At 44.5% G+C, this 21133-nt stretch overlaps 1 protein-coding gene across 2 annotated transcripts in view; it reads left to right on the forward strand.

The window, feature by feature from the left end:
* Positions 1 to 20697, forward strand: part of ACY3 (aminoacylase 3) — a 49710-nt gene extending 29013 nt beyond the window's left edge. For both annotated transcript variants that reach the window (XM_030222553.1, XM_030222544.1), the window contains exons 6-7: positions 15182 to 15291; positions 20245 to 20697. In XM_030222553.1, coding sequence (XP_030078413.1) covers positions 15182 to 15291; positions 20245 to 20442 — 308 coding nt within the window. In that variant the 3' untranslated portion in view covers positions 20443 to 20697. The remainder of the gene's footprint in view (positions 1 to 15181; positions 15292 to 20244) is intronic.
* Positions 20698 to 21133: the final 436 nt, after the last annotated feature.

Consider the following 21133-nt stretch of genomic DNA (forward strand, 5'->3'; position numbering starts at 1 on the left):
CCTCTACAAAATGGCCAAGAGCAAGGAGCTGTCTAAGGATGTCAGGGACAAGATCATACACCTGCACAAGGCTGGAATGGGCTACAAAACCATCAGTAAGACGCTGGGCGAGAAGGAGACAACTGTTGGTGCCATAGTAAGAAAATGGAAGAAGTACAAAATGACTGTCAATCGACAAAGATCTGGGGCTCCACGCAAAATCTCACCTCGTGGGGTATCCTTGATCATGAGGAAGGTTAGAAATCAGCCTACAACTACAAGGGGGGAACTTGTCAATGATCTCAAGGCAGCTGGGACCACTGTCACCACGAAAACCATTGGTAACACATTACGACATAACGGATTGCAATCCTGCAGTGCCCGCAAGGTCCCCCTGCTCCGGAAGGCACATGTGACGGCCCGTCTGAAGTTTGCCAGTGAACACCTGGATGATGCCGAGAGTGATTGGGAGAAGGTGCTGTGGTCAGATGAGACAAAAATTGAGCTCTTTGGCATGAACTCAACTCGCCGTGTTTGGAGGAAGAGAAATGCTGCCTATGACCCAAAGAACACCGTCCCCACTGTCAAGCATGGAGGTGGAAATGTTATGTTTTGGGGGTGTTTCTCTGCTAAGGGCACAGGACTACTTCACCGCATCAATGGGAGAATGGATGGGGCCATGTACAGTACAATTCTGAGTGACAACCTCCTTCCCTCCGCCAGGGCCTTAAAAATGGGTCGTGGCTGGGTCTTCCAGCACGACAATGACCCAAAACATACAGCCAAGGCAACAAAGGAGTGGCTCAGGAAGAAGCACATTAGGGTCATGGAGTGGCCTAGCCAGTCACCAGACCTTAATCCCATTGAAAAACTTATGGAGGGAGCTGAAGCTGCGAGTTGCCAAGCGACAGCCCAGAACTCTTAATGATTTAGAGATGATCTGCAAAGAGGAGTGGACCAAAATTCCTCCTGACATGTGTGCAAACCTCATCATCAACTACAGAAGACGTCTGACCGCTGTGCTTGCCAACAAGGGTTTTGCCACCAAGTATTAGGTCTTGTTTGCCAGAGGGATTAAATACTTATTTCCCTCTGCAGAATGCAAATAAATTCATATACTTTCCACAATGTGATTTTCCGGATTTAATTTGTGATGTGCTATCTCTCACTGTTACCAATAACCTACCCTTCAATTATGGGCTGCTCATGTCTTTGTCAGTGGGCAAACTTACAAAATCAGCAAGGGATCAAATACTTATTTCCCCCACTGTACCTGTGCTCTTCAGGGCACAGACCGTATAAGTCTGCCCAGCACTATCCCCGCCTCCCAACCACCAGCCCCGCCTCCCAACCACTGGCTCTGGCACAGACTGTATAAGTCTGCCCAACTCTATCTTCACCTCCCAACCACCAGCCCCGCCTCCCAACCACCGGCTCTGGCACAGACCGTATAAGTCTGCCCAGCTCTATCCTCGCCTCCCAACCACCAGTCCCGCTTCCCACCACCGGCTCTGGCACAGACCGTATAAGTCTGCCCAGCTCTATCCTCGCCTCCCAACCACCAGTCCCACTTCCCACCACCGGCTCTGGCACAGACCGTATAAGTCTTCCCAGCACTATCCCCGCCTCCCTACCACCAGCCCCACCTCCCGATCTTGACTAAGCTCCTGAGGATCCATTCCTTCGGCACAGGATTCCTTTATGCTTATCCCACGCATGTTTGAATTCCGTTACCGTTTTCATTTCCACCACCTCCCGCGGGAGGGCATTCCAAGCATCTACTACTCTCTCCGTGAAAAAATACTTCCTTACATAGACCGGTCCATAGACCGCTATTAGGACAAGTCCATAGACCGCTATTAAATGGACTGAAAAAATTCCTCATTTTTAGGTATAACTTGTCTGGAATGTTTTTACGTTTGGGGAGCGTGCCAGGTGCCCTTGACCTGGATTGGCCACTGTCGGTGACAGGATGCTGGGCTAGATGGACCTTTGGTCTTTCCCAGTATGGCACTACTTATGTACTTATGTACTTATGTACATTGTTGCCCTACTGTAATATCACCACACCCACCCCCTTTGTGACTCAAACAACTAAATTTGGCTATGTGGGGGGCATTCCTTTTGCTTCAGGAGAACTGTTTGAAGTGCATTGTATTGCCCAGACAGACTATTTTCAAATTTGTGTTCTTCTCCCCCCCTCCACTTTTTGCAACCCACATTGCACATAATCTTGTGGCAAATACCACCCCATGTGAGACCCCAAGCTTATAGTCTTCACCACTTCTACTCCCCCAGCACTAAGTGGGCGATTCTAGAACTTGGTGCTAAAGTTAGGTGTAAAGATGAAGAACACAGAGCCTGAAGTCTATGCCAGCATCTGGGCACCCAGGTTGTGTTATAGTGTACAAACAGTTGTATTATATTTTATTTTCATTTTATTGTCATTTGGTGATGTTATATATATTATATCTCACTTAGAATAGTACAGATTAGAAATTCTTAAATAAATATATAAATTCATGCACCTACAATTAGGCAACACCCATTTATGCCACATAAATATTAGGTATATATGAACATGCCTAAAAACATAGAAAATGTAGGCAGGTAAAAACCATGTGGTCTCTCAAGTCTGCCCATCCACGCCATCTACTCTCCCTATCACTCTCTTAGAGATCCTATGTACTTGTCCCAAGCTGTCTTGAATTCAGATACTATTTTTGTCTCCCTTACCTCCACCGAGAGGCCATTCCACAAATTTACCACCTTTTCCATGAAGAAATATTTCCTCAGATTACTTCCGAGTCTATCCCTTTTTACCTTCAGCCTGTGCTCCCTCATTCCAGAGCTTCCTTTCAATTGAAAGAGCCTCGCCTTCTGTGCTTTTATGCCACATAGGTATTTAAATGTCTCTATCATATCTCCCCTCTCCCGCCTTTCTTCCAAAGTATACATATTGAGATCTTTAAGTCTGTCTCCTTACGCTTTATGCCAAAGAGCACTGACCATTTTAGTAGCCACCCTCTGACCGACTCCATTCTGTTTATATCTTTCTGAAGGTGTGGCCTTCAGAATTGTACACAATATTCTAAATGAGGTCTCACCAGAGTCTTACACAGGGGCATCATCACCTCCTTTCTCCTACTGATCATTCCTCTCCCTATGCACCCAAGGATCCTTTTAGCTTTCGCCATTCCCTTTTCTACCTGTTTGGCCACCTTAAGATCAGCACATATGATTACACCCAAGCCCCACTCCTATTTTGTGGATAAAAGTTCTTCACCCCCCCCCCCCCCCAAGCTGTACCATTCCCTTGAGCTTTTGCAATCCAAATGCATGGCCCTGCATTTTTTAGTATTAATTCTAAGCTGCCAAATTCCAGGCCGTTCCTCTAGCTTTGCAAAGTCCTTCCTCATGTTATCCACACAATCAGGGGTGTCTACCCTGTTGCAGATTTTGGTATCATGCACAAAAAGGCAAACCTTACCAGACAGCTCTTCAGCAATATCACTTACAATAATGTTAAAAAGAACTGGTCCAAGAACTGAACCTTGCGGCACACTACTGGTAGCATCCTTTTCCTCTCAATGAGCTCCGTTTACCACTACCCTCTGTCGCCTTCCACTCAACCAGTTCTTAACCCAGTCAGTAACCTTAGGGCCCATACCAAGGGCACTCAGTTTATTTATTGTCATCTATGTGGTGGAACCATGTCAAATGCTTTGCTAAAATCTAGATACAGCACATCTAGCGTTCTCCCTTGATCCAACTCTCTGGTCACCCAGTCAAAGAAATTCATTAGATTTGTCTGACAACCATGTTGTCTCAGGTTCTGTAGTCCATTGGATTCCAAAGTATTGTCTGTTTTAAAAGCATTTCCATTAATTTGCTTACCACAGAAGTCAGACGTACCGGCCTGTAGCTTCCAACCTCTTCCTTACTACTTTTGTGGAGAGAAGCCACATCTGCTCTTCTCCAGTCCTCCGGGATCATTCCCGACTCTAGAGAAGCATTGAAAGGTCTGCCAGCAGAGCCACTAGAACTTCTCTAAGTTCCTTCAGTATCCTCAGATGTATGCCATCTGGCCCCATCGCTTTGTACATCTTTAGTTTAGCCAGTTCCTTACGAACACAGTCCTCTGAAAATCGTTCCAGGACTACCACCCCTCCATTTCTATTTGTGTTTTGTCTTCTGCAGTCCTGCTCCCATCCCTTCAGCTGTGAGCCAAAACAGAACTATTTGTTAGGCAATTCTGCCTTATTTTTATCAGCTTGTGTATATTCCTTCCCTACACCTTTAAGTTTCACAATGCAACTTTGCACTTCCTCCTATCACTAACATATCTAAAAAAATGTCTTGTCCCATTTTACTGTATTGGCTATTTTTTTCTTCTATTTGCATCTTTGCTTTCTTGACTACTCTACCAGCTGCTCTTAGCTTTTCCAAATATTGTCGCCTGTCTTCCTCTTTCTGTGGTCCCTTGTAAACAGGTGAACTTCTTTTTTCTTACCTTTTCAGCTACTACTTTTGCAAACCAAAGCATCTTCCTTTCCCCAGTGGCGTACCTAGCATATTTGACACCCGGGGCCGATCATTTTTTAACACCCCCTCCTCTATATGAAAATATTCTTTTTAGTAATAATCCATGAGTTACACAACAAGTATGTACCTAGGAAAGGCAGCATCTTAAACACTGCAGTGAGCACTAGAACATCAATATACCCATTGTAAAACTAGCCAAGACATTAGTAAAAATGATCCTGCCAACAGAAAACCATGTCTTTTTCACAAATATAGAACACTGATACATCCTCACCAAGTATAGAATAAGTAACCACAAACTAAAATTAAACTGAACTCCCAAGAGGCCAGATCCCGCATATCAATGCAACACCATAGAAACAGTGATGCATGTCCCCTAGTACTGTGCAAAATATAAAGACAGCAGACATAAATTTGAAAAACTGACAAATACCAATCACCACTTTAAAAATTAACAAATAGAAATAAAACAAAAAATAGAAAATAAGATAATACCATTTTATTGGACTAATACATTTTTCAATTAGCTTTCAGAGGCCAAAACCTCCTTCCTCAGGTCAGTACAGTATACTGCTGTTACGGTCCTGTCCTAAGGATGGAGGTTTTGGTCTCTGAAAGTTAGTCAAAAAATTGTATTAAAATTAGTCCAACAAAAAGATCACCTTATTTTCATTTTCTATTTATCACCACAGCCACAATACTACTTTATTCTAAAGCAAATAAATCAATCTTTTTTTCTACCTTTGTCGTCTCTGGTTTCTGCTTTCCTCGTCTTCTCTTCACTCTCTCCCTTCCATCCAGCATCTGCTCTCTTTCTCTCTCCCTTTCATCCAGTGTCTGTCTGCTTTCTCTGCACCTTCCATCCACTGTCTGCCCTCTCCCCCTTTCCATATAGTGTCTGCCAGCTTTCTCTGCCCCTTCCATCCACTGCCTGCCTTTTCTTTCCCTTCTATCCAGCATGTGCCTCCCTCTCTCCTTTTTATATGCATTCCAGCATCTCCCCTTCTCGCCTTCTTTCTCTCTCCACTCTCTTTTCCCCATCCATATCCATCTTCTGCTTATCTATTTGACTTTTTTCTCTCCATGTTCACTATCATTCCCTCTAACTCCTATCCATAACCTCCCCTCTGTGTCTCTGTCCCTATTCGCCCATGTCCAGCATTTGCTCTGTGTCCCCATCCCTTCTCATGTTCTTCACCCTTCTTTCTCCTGCACTGCAAACCCAGGGCCAGTATCTCTCTCCTCTGCTTCATAATACTGTATCTTGTTCTCCCCCTCCCCTGAACCAGCTTTTCCCCAGTCTCCTCTCCCTCATGCATCCCACCTTTCTCTTCCCTCCCCTTCTTGCTTCCCTTAGATCTAGACTATCATCACTCTCACTCCTTTCTCCACCCCCCCCCCTTTTCCCATTCCCCTGCCATTGCTTTCCTTCCTCTCTCCACCACCCTTTCCCCTTAGGTCTGGCATCGTAGTATCCACCCCCTCTTCCCCTTAGATGTGGCTTCACATCCTCCTCTCTCCACCCCCCTTTCCCTTTTGTCTGGCTGGCTGGCTGACATCGCTCCCCCCCCCCCCCCCGGACTAGTGCGGTATCGCTCTCCCCCTCCGCTCCTGCACGTCTTTCAACTTCGAGGCTTCTGGCAGCAGCAGCAGCAATGTAAGCGCTGCTTTCGGCCAGCCCCGGAAGCCTTCTCTGGACAGCGCCCCGCCTACGCGGGAAGCTGTACAAAGAGTGCTTCCGGGGCAGGCAGAAGGCAGCGCTTACGTCGCTGATGCTACTGCCAGAAGCCTCGAAGTTGAAAGGCGTGCAGGAGCGGAGGGGTAGAGCGATACCGCACTAGTCGGGGGACGGGGGCGGAGGACACCCATGCAGCACTGCACCGCACCCGGGAGGGGGGGGTTAAGACGGCAGCACTGCACCAGTCGGGAGGGGGGGAGGAAGACATCCAAGTCACCACCCCCTCACGAGCTGCCCCCACCGCCCCGCCCTCGGTATGCAACTGCCTTTCCCTCTTACTTTTATATACATTCCTTATGAAAAGGTTTGTTGTCCTTACGATAGCTCCTTCCAGTTTTGCCAACTACTTTGCAACTTCTTCCAGATGTTCCCATCCAGACAGCAATTCCTTGAAGTAATCCCCATCTGAATAAAGTTAGTATTTTTGAAATCTAGAACCTTCAATTTGAATGAACCCTCTCCACACCTATTTTAATATTAAACTACACCATCTGGTGGTCACTAGATGCCAGATTATCACCTACTACTATAGATGCCAGATTATCACCTACTACTATAAACTCAGAAACACTCTCCCCATTAGTAAGCAGTAAGGCCAAGATGCACTAAAACAATCATTAATGCCCGTTGCTTACCGATTCCTTAGTGAATCGGTAAGCAACGGGAATGCATCAAGAAAAGGGAATGCAAATGAGCTGCTCGCTAAACAGTCGGCCAGTTGGCCGGTCGAGCATGCGCAGAGCAGCCAAGCGTTATGCTGGCTGCTCTGCGCATGCCAAATACGCCTCCCTGTGCCGCCCGAAAGGAAGATGCCGTGCCACTCACCCCCTCCACGGCCTGCTGCAGAAAGGCTCTGATGCGGCTCAATCCAAGGAGAGTGGAGTTGAAGATGTCCATCCAAAAATACGTCCTTTTTGGACATCCTCCCCCCCCCCCCCCCCCCCCCCGCAATAATAAAAACTTCCTTTTTGGACGACCTTCACTCAGCTGAGAGACCCGGAAGTCTCTGAGCCAATCACAGCGCGTTTAGCTCACAGAGCATCTTCATTATCCTGTAGGTCCTACAATCATGTGGCAGTCTGACTAATTTTTGTCTAAATTTAATGGTATTACTCCTAGCTATTTAACATTGCATTCGCTGCCTACTGAAGTCAGAATACATTTCAAGCTGGCATGCTTTTCTTTTTAAACTTCTATATGGTCTGGCACCGGATTATTTATAGCCACATTTTACATTTCCTATTGCTTTGAGAACAAGACGTACTGGTACAGTAGGTTATTCTTTTTCATCACCAAAAGGGAAAAAGAGGTTACCCTTTGTTTGAATTAGGTTTGTCCTTTCAAGCGGCAAGACTATGGACCACGATTACATCTATTTTTCAGTCTTCTCTGTCTTACATCGATTTTAGGAAAAATATGAAATCTTTCTTGTTTCAGAAATACCTATCCCATCCTAAATGCTGAATCTTTCATTAATTGTTCTTCATTCTAGTTAAATATATATTTTTCCCCAATTGTTGAATCTATCATGAACCGCTCTTCTTCCCAGTTGAATGAAACTGGCCTCTTATAAATTGTAATCCGCTTAGAACTGTGAGGTAATAGCAGGATAGAAAACTGATTTACCATACCATTACCATCTTTAACATATAATGCCAGTCCCCCTCCCTTTCTTCCTACACTGTGTTTCTTGAACAGATTATAGCTCAATATAACTATAGCCCAGTCATGGTTCTTTGTGAACCATGTCAATGTGATTGCCACTAAGCTGTGGTAAGCACTAATTACCGCAGTAAAAAAGGCCGTATCACAGGGCACGTTCAGGCATCCCGTGGTAATGTTGCGATTGGCATACACTTCCCATGTGCCACAAAATAGATTTAATTTTTTTGCACTAGAGGCAGGTCGAAGGCAGAAAGTAGGCCTGTTCTACGCAAATCAGTTAGTTCAGCTACATTGCCGCGTCCTAACCAATTAGCACACAAGCCCTTACTGCCTACAAAATAGGTGGTGGTAGGGAATCACACACTAATGGCCACGTGCTAACCGGAAAATTAGAGCATGGCCGTTAATTCAAAAAATAGAAAATGCTGCCATTTTACCCATGTAGAAAGCATGGCCTTAGTGCGTGGGAATGACGTGAAAGGACACGCTAAGACCACTTTTTACTGCAGTTGGGTAAAAGGTCCCCAAGCGAATTGCTTCTTTTAGTTACAGAATAGTGTTTAACTTCCAGCTTGTACTAGTTACTTGTGTATATATATATATATATATATATATATATATATATATATATACACACACACACACACACAAGTACATATACAGTGGTGGAAATAAGTATTTGATCCCTTGCTGATTTTGTAAGTTTGCCCACTGACAAAGACATGAGCAGCCCATAATTGAAGGGTAGGTTATTGGTAACAGTGAGAGATAGCACATCACAAATTAAATCCGGAAAATCACATTGTGGAAAGTATATGAATTTATTTGCATTCTGCAGAGGGAAATAAGTATTTGATCCCCCACCAACCAGTAAGAGATCTGGCCCCTACAGACCAGGTAGATGCTCCAAATCAACTCGTTACCTGCATGACAGACAGCTGTCGGCAATGGTCACCTGTATGAAAGACACCTGTCCACAGACTCAGTGAATCAGTCAGACTCTAACCTCTACAAAATGGCCAAGAGCAAGGAGCTGTCTAAGGATGTCAGGGACAAGATCATACACCTGCACAAGGCTGGAATGGGCTACAAAACCATCAGTAAGACGCTGGGCGAGAAGGAGACAACTGTTGGTGCCATAGTAAGAAAATGGAAGAAGTACAAAATGACTGTCAATCGACAAAGATCTGGGGCTCCACGCAAAATCTCACCTCGTGGGGTATCCTTGATCATGAGGAAGGTTAGAAATCAGCCTACAACTACAAGGGGGGAACTTGTCAATGATCTCAAGGCAGCTGGGACCACTGTCACCACGAAAACCATTGGTAACACATTACGACATAACGGATTGCAATCCTGCAGTGCCCGCAAGGTCCCCCTGCTCCGGAAGGCACATGTGACGGCCCATCTGAAGTTTGCCAGTGAACACCTGGATGATGCCGAGAGTGATTGGGAGAAGGTGCTGTGGTCAGATGAGACAAAAATTGAGCTCTTTGGCATGAACTCAACTCGCCGTGTTTGGAGGAAGAGAAATGCTGCCTATGACCCAAAGAACACCGTCCCCACTGTCAAGCATGGAGGTGGAAATGTTATGTTTTGGGGGTGTTTCTCTGCTAAGGGCACAGGACTACTTCACCGCATCAATGGGAGAATGGATGGGGCCATGTACCGTACAATTCTGAGTGACAACCTCCTTCCCTCCGCCAGGGCCTTAAAAATGGGTCGTGGCTGGGTCTTCCAGCACGACAATGACCCAAAACATACAGCCAAGGCAACAAAGGAGTGGCTCAGGAAGAAGCACATTAGGGTCATGGAGTGGCCTAGCCAGTCACCAGACCTTAATCCCATTGAAAACTTATGGAGGGAGCTGAAGCTGCGAGTTGCCAAGCGACAGCCCAGAACTCTTAATGATTTAGAGATGATCTGCAAAGAGGAGTGGACCAAAATTCCTCCTGACATGTGTGCAAACCTCATCATCAACTACAGAAGACGTCTGACCGCTGTGCTTGCCAACAAGGGTTTTGCCACCAAGTATTAGGTCTTGTTTGCCAGAGGGATTAAATACTTATTTCCCTCTGCAGAATGCAAATAAATTCATATACTTTCCACAATGTGATTTTCCGGATTTAATTTGTGATGTGCTATCTCTCACTGTTACCAATAACCTACCCTTCAATTATGGGCTGCTCATGTCTTTGTCAGTGGGCAAACTTACAAAATCAGCAAGGGATCAAATACTTATTTCCCCCACTGTATATATAGAGAGAGAGAGAGAGAGAGATAGTAAAACCCGATTTGAAAGTGCCAAACCCCTCCGACAAAAGCTGTATTGGCTCCCAATCAAAGAAAGGATTATCTTCAAAATCTGCAGTTTGGTCCACAAAATTATATATGGCGTAGTCCCAGGATACATGACAGACCTTATAGATCTACCATTAAGAAACAGGATCAGATCATCACGATCCTACCTAAACCTACATTACCCAACCTGCAAAGGACTTAAATACAAAACAACTTACGCATCCGGCTTCTCCTACATAAGCACACAACTATGGAACGGACTCCCTAAAACTGTGAAAACAATCCACGACCACCTAAACTTCAGGAAATCACTAAAAACCACCCTCTTCAAAAAGGCCTACCCCAGTGATCCAATGTAAACCCTTCGCCCAGCAACACAGCATGACCAATGATCGTACCGGACAATATACAATCCTCATTACCTTCGACCCTCTATAACTACCTCATTCAAGCACTAAATAACCATGTATTTGTTATCAACCGACCTGGCGAATGCCTTGATGGTACTATGTAAGCCACATTGAGCCTGCAAATAGGTGGGAAAATGTGGGGTACAAATGTAACAAATAATAAATAATATATACAGTGGGGGAAATAAGTATTTGATCCCTTGCTGATTTTGTAAGTTTGCCCACTGACAAAGACATGAGCAGCCCATAATTGAAGGGTAGGTTATTGGTAACAGTGAGAGATAGCACATCACAAATTAAATCCGGAAAATCACATTGTGGAAAGTATATGATTTATTTGCATTCTGCAGAGGGAAATAAGTATTTGATCCCCCACCAACCAGTAAGAGATCTGGCCCCTACAGACCAGGTAGATGCTCCAAATCAACTCGTTACCTGCATGACAGACAGCTGTCGGCAATGGTCACCTGTATGAAAGACACCTGTCCACAGACTCAGTGAATCAGTCAGACTCTAACCTCTACAAAATGGCCAAGAGCAAGGAGCTGTCTAAGGATGTCAGGGACAGATCATACACCTGCACAAGGCTGGAATGGGCTACAAAACCATCAGTAAGACGCTGGGCGAGAAGGAGACAACTGTTGGTGCCATAGTAAGAAAATGGAAGAAGTACAAAATGACTGTCAATCGACAAAGATCTGGGGCTCCACGCAAATCTCACCTCGTGGGGTATCCTTGATCATGAGGAAGGTTAGAAATCAGCCTACAACTACAAGGGGGGAACTTGTCAATGATCTCAAGGCAGCTGGGACCACTGTCACCACGAAAACCATTGGTAACACATTACGACATAACGGATTGCAATCCTGCAGTGCCCGCAAGGTCCCCCTGCTCCGGAAGGCACATGTGACGGCCCGTCTGAAGTTTGCCAGTGAACACCTGGATGATGCCGAGAGTGATTGGGAGAAGGTGCTGTGGGTCAGATGAGACAAAAATTGAGCTCTTTGGCATGAACTCAACTCGCCGTGTTTGGAGGAAGAGAAATGCTGCCTATGACCCAAAGAACACCGTCCCCACTGTCAAGCATGGAGGTGGAAATGTTATGTTTTGGGGGTGTTTCTCTGCTAAGGGCACAGGACTACTTCACCGCATCAATGGGAGAATGGATGGGGCCATGTACCGTACAATTCTGAGTGACAACCTCCTTCCCTCCGCCAGGGCCTTAAAAATGGGTCGTGGCTGGGTCTTCCAGCACGACAATGACCCAAAACATACAGCCAAGGCAACAAAGGAGTGGCTCAGGAAGAAGCACATTAGGGTCATGGAGTGGCCTAGCCAGTCACCAGACCTTAATCCCATTGAAAACTTATGGAGGGAGCTGAAGCTGCGAGTTGCCAAGCGACAGCCCAGAACTCTTAATGATTTAGAGATGATCTGCAAAGAGGAGTGGACCAAAATTCCTCCTGACATGTGTGCAAACCTCATCATCAACTACAGAAGACGTCTGACCGCTGTGCTTGCCAACAAGGGTTTTGCCACCAAGTATTAGGTCTTGTTTGCCAGAGGGATCAAATACTTATTTCCCTCTGCAGAATGCAAATAAATTCATATACTTTCCACAATGTGATTTCCGGATTTAATTTGTGATGTGCTATCTCTCACTGTTACCAATAACCTACCCTTCAATTATGGGCTGCTCATGTCTTTGTCAGTGGGCAAACTTACAAAATCAGCAAGGGATCAAATACTTATTTCCCCCACTGTATAACTAGTATTCTATAAACTCACCGCCCAATGTTTAAAAGGGTTTAACGGAGCAGGAGAGGCTTCTGTCTGGTTAACTCCACTGAGCAACCCGGCACACGATACTCAGTGGCACTTAACTGGTTAGTGCTGCTGAATATCGCAGCTAACAGGCCATTTCCTAACCAGTTCGGGGCAGGGCATGGGTGGAGCACAAACCTAGGGGTCCTTTTACTAAGGTGCGCTGAAAAATGGCCTGCAGTAGTGTAGGCGCGTGTTTTGGCCATGCGCACAATCATTTTTCAGCGCACCTGTAAAAAATGCCTTTTGGGGGTGGGGGCCAAAAATGGATGTGCGGCAAAATGAAAATTGGCGCGCATTCATTTAGGGTCTGACACCTTACCACCAGCCATTGACTTAGCGATAAGGTCTCACACGTTAACTGCATGGTAATGGTCAACACGCATTCAAATGCCAATTACTGCCCGCGCGCCAGAAAATAAAAGTATTTTGCAGACGTCAAAAATGAAATTATCACCTGGGCCACAAGGTAGCCGGGTGGTAACTCAGAACTGACATGCGTTGGGTGCACGTAAGTGCTTATGTGGCTTAGTAAAAGGGCCCCTTAGCCAGTTAGCTGTGATTTTCAGCCCGCTAAGAAACCACATAAATTTAGGACAGCAACTCCATTTTTAAAGAGATTACGTTGGCTTATAGTAGAATTCCAGATTTATTTTTTAACTGCCTGTATGCTATATAAAGGCTTTTATGGTTTAAATTCAGAATCTGTGGGAGGGCTTCTCTCATTTACAGCTAATAGTAATCATTTGAGAAGTTGGAAAAGATTGAGGTTGGACTTTCACTCTATGAAGAAAATGATCTTGAAATCAATTTGGGAATACTTTCCAAGGTGCCAAGATATGGAATAATATTCCCATTGAATTTTGCCAAATAACACCTTATTTGTGTTTTTCATAAGACACTTAAAACCTATTTGTTTTTAAATCAACACTTTTAATTCAACAGCGGGTGGAAATCTTGTTATTATTGAAATGAAATGGTATTCTGTTGTAAGCTCCTTCTAATTGGAAGCCTCCTTGAGATTGTAATCTGCTTTGTATTATTTGGTTAAACGTGGAATAAAAATCATACAATACAATGCAATACAATGTGCTGAACTTAACCGTGTGCCAGTCTGAATATTGGGCAGCACCTAGTTAACTTCCGAGTGACTGCTGAGACCTGGATATTCAATGCCAGGAGATGAGTATGTCCCAGCATTGAATATCCAGGACCAATTCAGCCCACGGCAGTGAGTGGCTCAGACACTGCGGTCTGAATATCAGGCAGTTAGCGTGCAAATGGCGCTTACATTTAAGCGCTAAAGTTATAGAACTGTCAAAAATAGAGGGCTGCACCCTCTTCCTCTTCTGTTGCTTGGGTCCAGCTCCCGAACATAAACTGCAGGGTTCTATGGTGTCCCATGTGATTCATATATTCAGCCCCCCAAAAAAGAAAAAAATCTTCCACAAAAAGAACAAGAGTCCTACAGTCCTCTATAGAGATCACTTTTAGCTGATCAGAATTTGGCGTTCATAAGCTCTGGAATCGTGACTCATTTCCACAACATTTAAAGATTTAGTGCTGATTGTTAAGGACCCCTGATGAAAGCAGAATTGCCGAAACATGGTCTGTGTTGGGTCATGCCGTCAGCATTTGTGTGATTGTTTATGGAATAAAGATTCTTCTTGTTGAAGTCAAGTCATCAGCAGTCATCTGTTCTCTGAAGAATCTTTCCTGTCTTGCTCCAGTTTACAGTGGGTGTGTGGCATCTTTCACCTCTGTGCTCTTGTTCATGTTCAGCCGTCAGAGCTGATTTAGCATGACCTGACATGAGCTGCTCTCCCCCTCCTCCACTTGTGCTAATCAGTACCAAGAAGGAGAAGAAGAAGAGGCCAAGCTCAGGGGCTGAAAGTGTATGCCGGAGGGTTGTGTGCTACGGAGGGTGAAGAGAGCTGGAATAGTGTGCTATGGGGAAGGGAGAGGGAATTCAGAAAGAGATACATGTAGGAGGATGAGAAAGATAGATGGGGGGGGGGTGAGTTGAAAGAGAGCTATGGGGAAATATGTGCAAGGGGTGGGGTTTGATAGAGTGCAATGGGAACATGTGTCCTTGGGGGTTCAAAAAGAGAGAGCTATGGGGTTGAGAGAGAAGAATACAGAGAGAACTGGGGAGTCTTCCTGGGGAAGGGGAGTGACAGAAAGAAAGCTGGTGGTGGTGAGGTTGCATTCAGTAGGGGGGGCAGAGGAAACTGGTGGTTCAACTTGATTGGAGTGGGAGGAGGAAGATCAAGCCTAGAAAGGGTGTGAAGCTAAGTTGGGCTGATAGGAGAAGATTGAGCCCGAACAGGGATAAAGCTGCAGGTGTCAGGCCTATGGAGGGAGGTACCAGGAGTTTATGATGGGAGAATTCTACACAAAAATATTACAAATAAAGAATGCAGAATTTTGCAGACTTAAAATACTGTGTGCAAAATTTTTTTAAATCTGCACAGAATATTTCATATTTTGCATAAAATTCCCCAGGAATTGTTTCACAGAAGAGGTAATGAATGTAGGGAATCCCCCCCCCCCCCCCCCAATAAAGGCCAAAATAACATGAAAGGCACAGGGGGCCTTTAGTTCTGAAGTAGTGAATATACCAGGAACAGGAAGTAAAGCCAGAAGATTAGATGGACCTCACAGCTCTTAGCTGCCATAACGTTCTCTGTTTTTACACTCTCTTGTTTTTTCTCTGCAGGTACAACCTTCCCAGCCTTTGAGATTGAAGCATACAAGCTCCTTGCACGAGAAGATTACCCTCGATCCTCCGATGGTGAGATCATGGCCATCATTCATCCCAATCTACAGGTCGTGTATATCTCTCAGGGTACCCCAACAGTGGTCACTCATATTCAAAAAGGAGGACAAAAATGTGCACTGAATTGGCATATGGGCATATATTTATATAGACTCCTCATTACAAATTATTAATCAAACTCTCATCCTCCATATAAGTCATTGGGCTCCTTTTTACACAGAATTCCCCTCCAAAGTAAATTTCCTGCCTAGTACAAGTAGTTGGAAAAGAAGGAGGGGTTTTGCTGGAGAGTAGTAAATGTTTACTTGATTGTCCATCTTAAGCAGAGCTGTTTGGCTGGAATATTGCATTTGGTACAAGCAGTAAAGCTTGAATTTATAGCTTCCAGAAAAGCCACTCTTGAAGGTGTCAAGACTCCTATGAATTCAAGCCTTGAGGGCAACATCAGATAAAGTGGCTTGCCCAAGGTCACAAGGAGTGTCAGTGGCAGAAGTGGGATTTGAATCCAGGCTTCCCTGGTTCTCAGCCCATGTTCCAAATACTAGGCTGCTCCTGCCCTACCTTAGTTCTGCTAGTGCACCTCACTTCTGCCCTGTAGCACCCTCAGCCAGGGGCGTAGCCAGACACCCAAGTTTGGGTGGGCCTGGACCCAAGGTGGGTGGGCAGCACTCCGCCTTGTCCTACAAGTTATTTGGTTTCTCCCTCTCTCACCTGCATGCCATATGGTCTTTCAAACATCCTCTCTCCCCTGTATACCTTTTAAATAGCAGATTTTCACCGGCAGCAAAAAGTTGTTGGGAGTTTTTGGCTGGTAGGGCTTAGGGTCCCTGCCAGCCACATTATAGGAGTGCTGCTACTTGGTGGGCCTGAACCTAAAGTGGGTGGGCTTGGGCCCACCCCAGCCCACCCTTGGCTACGCCACTGCCCTCAGCTATTTCTTGTTGCTGTTGTAACTTTACCCAGTTAGCGGTATGAATATCACTGCTAGCAGCATAACCTCCAGCTCCATCCAAATTCTGCTCAAAATCATCCCAACTCTATTTATAGGTCAGAGGAAATATTCAACACTATCTGGTTAATGCTGCTGAATATCCTGCTCGCCAACACTTATCTGGTTAGCAGCACTTGTGAACTAAGGGCCTCTTTTATCAAGCCACGCTAGTAGTTCCCATGCATCAACGCCGACAGAGCCCATTCAATGTGAATGGGGTTTGTTGGCATTACCACGCCGGGAGCCACTAATGAGCCTTGATAAAAGAGGCCCTAAGTTCCTTGAATCAAGCTATTAAGAAGAGTTCATCAATTAGCTTCACAGACATAGAGAAAGTCAACTTGACAAAGCATTCAAAGTTTGCACCCTGGTCAACAAAATCGTTTACGGTGAAGCCCCGGTCTATATGTCAGACCTCATAGACTTGCCAACTAGGAACACAAAAAGATCAGCATGCACTTTCTTTAATCTCCACTACCCCAGCTGCAAAGGACTTAAATATAATTCCACATATGCATCCAGCTTCTCCTACATAAGCGCGCAACTGTGGGACACACTACCAAAGGCCATAAAAACAATGCACAACCTAGCAATCTTCCGAAAACTACTGAAAACCAACCTGTTCAAAAAGGAATACCATAATGATCCATCCTAAATACTAGACAACTAGACTCTACATGAACTAGACAAAACCGAAATCTCCACACTAGACTGATAACCTACATGCTACTAATGAAAGTTACGCAATATGCACTACCACTTTATTTCACATACCGGAAATGAACTTTCTATAGTTGATTGTCTAACTTATTCTATAATTCACTTTATCATTTAGGAACTTCAATGCTATACCACTGTGTATTCTACTTTACCATTTATGCACCTTAATGCAATACTATTTGTATTTCTCTATCCGGAAATGGCCATCGCCATTACGGCATAATGTAAGCCACATTGAGCCTGCAAATTGGTGGGAAAATGTGGGATACAAATGCAACAAATAAATAAATAAAATCACTGCTGGGTTCTTTTCTGAAGGTGTTTCTCTCACTTCTCTTCTTCTTCGGTTGGAAACAGTTTGTCTTCCTCTCCGACTTCCTCACAATCCTTTGCACAACCTCTCTCTGTAATTATCCTCGCTTCCACAAGCTTCTCTCTCTCTCTCTCTGGTATCTGAAATGACACCTTACCACTATCACTGAGGGTTGCCTAAACCTAGGAGGACTCTGTGGGATACTGTGTACAATTCTGGTCACCGCATCTCAAAAAATATAAAGCAGAATTAGAAAAAGGTACAGAGTAGGGCATCAAAAATGATAAAGGGAAAAGGATGATTTCCCTATAAGGAAAAGCTAAAGCATCTAGGGTTCTTCAGTTTGGAGAAGAGACGGTTAAAGGGAGATATGATAGTGGTCTATAAAATAATGAGTGGAGTGGACTGGGTAGACGTGAATCACGTGTTTACTCTTTCCAAAAACACTAGGACTAGGAGGCACACAATGAAGCTACAAAGTAGTAAATTTAAAACAAACCGGAAAGCTCAGGGATTCAAAATGGTCGCTGACTAACTCGGACACTCGAGGGCTCTCTCTGTGTTTGCCATGATGCCGAAGAGAAGGGGCCGCCTGTCCTCCTCTGCCGCCCTGCCACGGCAGAATTCCGCATTAATCCAGTCTACAATGCAAAATTACCTTCAAAGAACCCAGTTACCCTCAGCATTGGGAATGGATCCGCTAGAACGACCAGGTGAAGATGGAAATGCCTTGGTGATCTCTGGGTTGGAGCTTTCACTCAGCCCCGATGGAAGAGCGCCTCCCCTACAACCCTCTGGAACGAGCACGCCGATGCAGGACTCCACTGTGACGCGACCAAAGATTGTAGCGATCCAACGGAACAAGGAGGAAAGGAAATCCGCGGAGGATGCGGGCCTTTCAAGCGATCTAGGCAGCCAGAGTGGAAAAGGAACAACTATGGGCAACTCAGAATTGGCGGAGGTATGTGGAGAAACGGGAGTACAACAATCTTCACACGTTGTAACTGAGGTAAATTTTCCTGTTTTACAAAAACCTACGGAGGTTACACTAGACACTCTTTGGACACTGATTGTGGACTTGGGGAAATCCTTAATTTAATAAAAATAAAATTTAAAAAAAAACGGAAAAAATATTTCTTCACTCAACATGTAATTAAACTCTGGAATTCATTGCCAGAGAATGTGGTAAAAGCAGTTAGCTTATCAGGGTTTTTAAAAAGTTTGGATAATTTCCTTAAAAAAAAGTCCATAAGCCATTATTAAGAAGGGAAAATCCAGTGCTTATTTCTAGGCTAGGATAAGCAGCATAAAATCTGTCTTATTATTCTGGGATCTTGCCAGGTGCTTGAGACCTGGATTAGCCACTGCTGAAACAGGATAAGGGCTTGATGGACCTTCGGTCTGTCCCAGTATGGCAACACTTTTGTTCTTAGCCTTCTCCACGACCCCACCACCACCCCAAGGTCATAGGCCCCATCAGCAATACCCCAGGCTTCAATCCTCTCTCTCACAATCCCCCAGCTGATTATAGGGTTTCAGCTTCAAGCCCCCTCAACTTCTTCAGGTGAAAGAAGAAAAATACAAACCCTTTCAATCCCCTCTTACTATGTCCAGGGCCCAACTGAGCACCCATAACCCCATTGACTCAGGAGTCCAGCACAGCAGAAAGAAGACAAAAGACATACCAAATGCCTCTCTCTTTCCTTCTGCTTTACCCTAAAGCTACTCTGCTACTTTAGGGCCCAGTTCTCCACAAGGAGAACTGTGACCTCCTAACCCTGCCCTTGACACCTCCCAGTGGGGCGAGCCCACCAGAAATATCCCAATATCACATTCTTCCTCTTTATTCATTACAAGGGCAAAGGCATTTGGATCCCCCACACTCACACAGAGGAGTGGATCCCGGTGAGGTCACAACCGGGTCTCAGAATGTAAATATATCAATTTTTTGAGGCCAGGACCACAGTTACATTAGGAAGTTATCATAAACTTGATTTGTATGTACTAGACCATGCTTCTTAAAACTCAGTTTCCTCACAAGCTGTAATTTTTGCACGTCCATCCTGAAATTAGCACATACGGTCCAGCATCTCAGCTAGTTTCCTCTGTGTGAGTGCTGGATCTGGCCAAGCTATCATTGAGCTACCCATGAAGCTAAACTTGTGTTGAATTTGATTTTCCTTTCCATTTAGCAGAAGTTAAATTGAGTGTTTTATACATTAATGATGAGATCATAGTGTGATTAAATAATGTTTTAATGGATTTTTTAACATCTCTCACTGAAGGTTTTTCTTTTAAGAATCAAAAATGACAAGAAGAAATGTCTATTCTGGGGAAAGTGGAGGGCTGGACAGGGGACTGCTTTTAATTATTTTGTATTCCTATCTTAAGTCAGTAGTAGCTCAAGGTGAGTTACATTCAGGTATTTCCCTGTTCTTGGAGAGCTTCCAATCTAATTTTATACCTGAGACAAGAAAAGATGAAGTGACTTACCCAAGATCACAAGGAGTAGCAGTGGGATTTGAACTAGGAACCCCTGCCTGTCAAGCTCACTACTCTAACCATTAAGCCATTCCTCCACTTTGCATGGTAGCCCCCTCAAAAAAACAACTTGGTGTCTGGACAAAACTTAACTTGTTAAAAGAGGGAAAACTTGAAGGCATGCCAGAGGTGTAGTTAAAAGTTATCTGATTAACTTTAACTAGGTAAGTCAGACTACATACATAGCAGGTCTGAGTTAATCAGATAAAGTTATCTGGTTAACTTTACACTGCACAGTATTCAGTGGCACTGACTTAACTGGTTATCTGGCTGAATATCCAGTTAAAATTAACCAGATATGTTATCCAGTTAATTTTAATCAGGTACAGACATATTCAGTGCTGTACAGAAAGACATAAAAGAGTTCACACTCTGGTTGTATAGTTGTGTAATGTTGTGGCGATCTGACTAGTGAATCCCCTTTCTCTCTCACATTAGGATAAGGATTTTGACCTCCTGAACCCTGGAGATCCAATCTTCCAGACCCTGGATGAGAAAGATATTCTGTATGAGGGAGACAATGCCATCTATCCCACCTTTATCAATGAAGGCGCATACTATGAAAAGAAGGTCGCCTTTGCCAAAATGGAAAAGCTCAGGTTCTCCATCCCCGCCATTCAAGCGCAGATGGAGTAAAGGAAGCTGCAGTGAGGTCAGCGGCCTCTCCTCACTAGCAGCCTCCTAGTAGAAAAACAAAGCCAAAGAAGCCAGGGCCTGTATGTTTGCAATCAAATCATCCTAGTTCTTCCCTTGTATATGTTTCTAGGATCATCTTTTTGTGCAGCTGGCCCTGAGCTGATGTGTTAAGCTTTATTACATAGCTGTCTTTGTAATTTTCATATCTTTCTTTCTTTTGTATTACAGTTAAAATAAAACTTTAATACTCTGCAAATTAACAAATAAATTAAAGAGATCTGATCCTTTAGGTTTGTTATGGGGTCCAAGAGGGCAATTTTTGAAAGAGGACGCCAATAGTTAGGCAACAAGCATATGCGTAAATGACCATACTACCAGCAAATACGCATGTGAAAAGCAATGTTGCTGGTATGCACTGTTCTGTAACACAGTGCTAAATGTAATGACATATACTTTGGAGGTAGGTTTACACAGGAACAGAGTGTGGGTTACAGGAAGACTGAAACCAAATCTTTGGATCAAATTCACTACTCGGTTTCAACCAAAACCAAAACTGCCCCTCCCCCAAACCACAGCAACCTCCACTCTTCCCCCCCCCCCCTCCCGACCAGTAACAGCTTCCGTACTCTCCTCCCTCCCAAACAAAGGTAGCCTCCCCCCGACCCATCTGTAGGCCTCCCTGACAGTGTTG

The sequence above is a fragment of the Microcaecilia unicolor genome, chromosome 1, assembly GCF_901765095.1.
Source record: "Microcaecilia unicolor chromosome 1, aMicUni1.1, whole genome shotgun sequence".
Taxonomy (NCBI): Eukaryota; Metazoa; Chordata; class Amphibia; order Gymnophiona; family Siphonopidae; genus Microcaecilia; species Microcaecilia unicolor.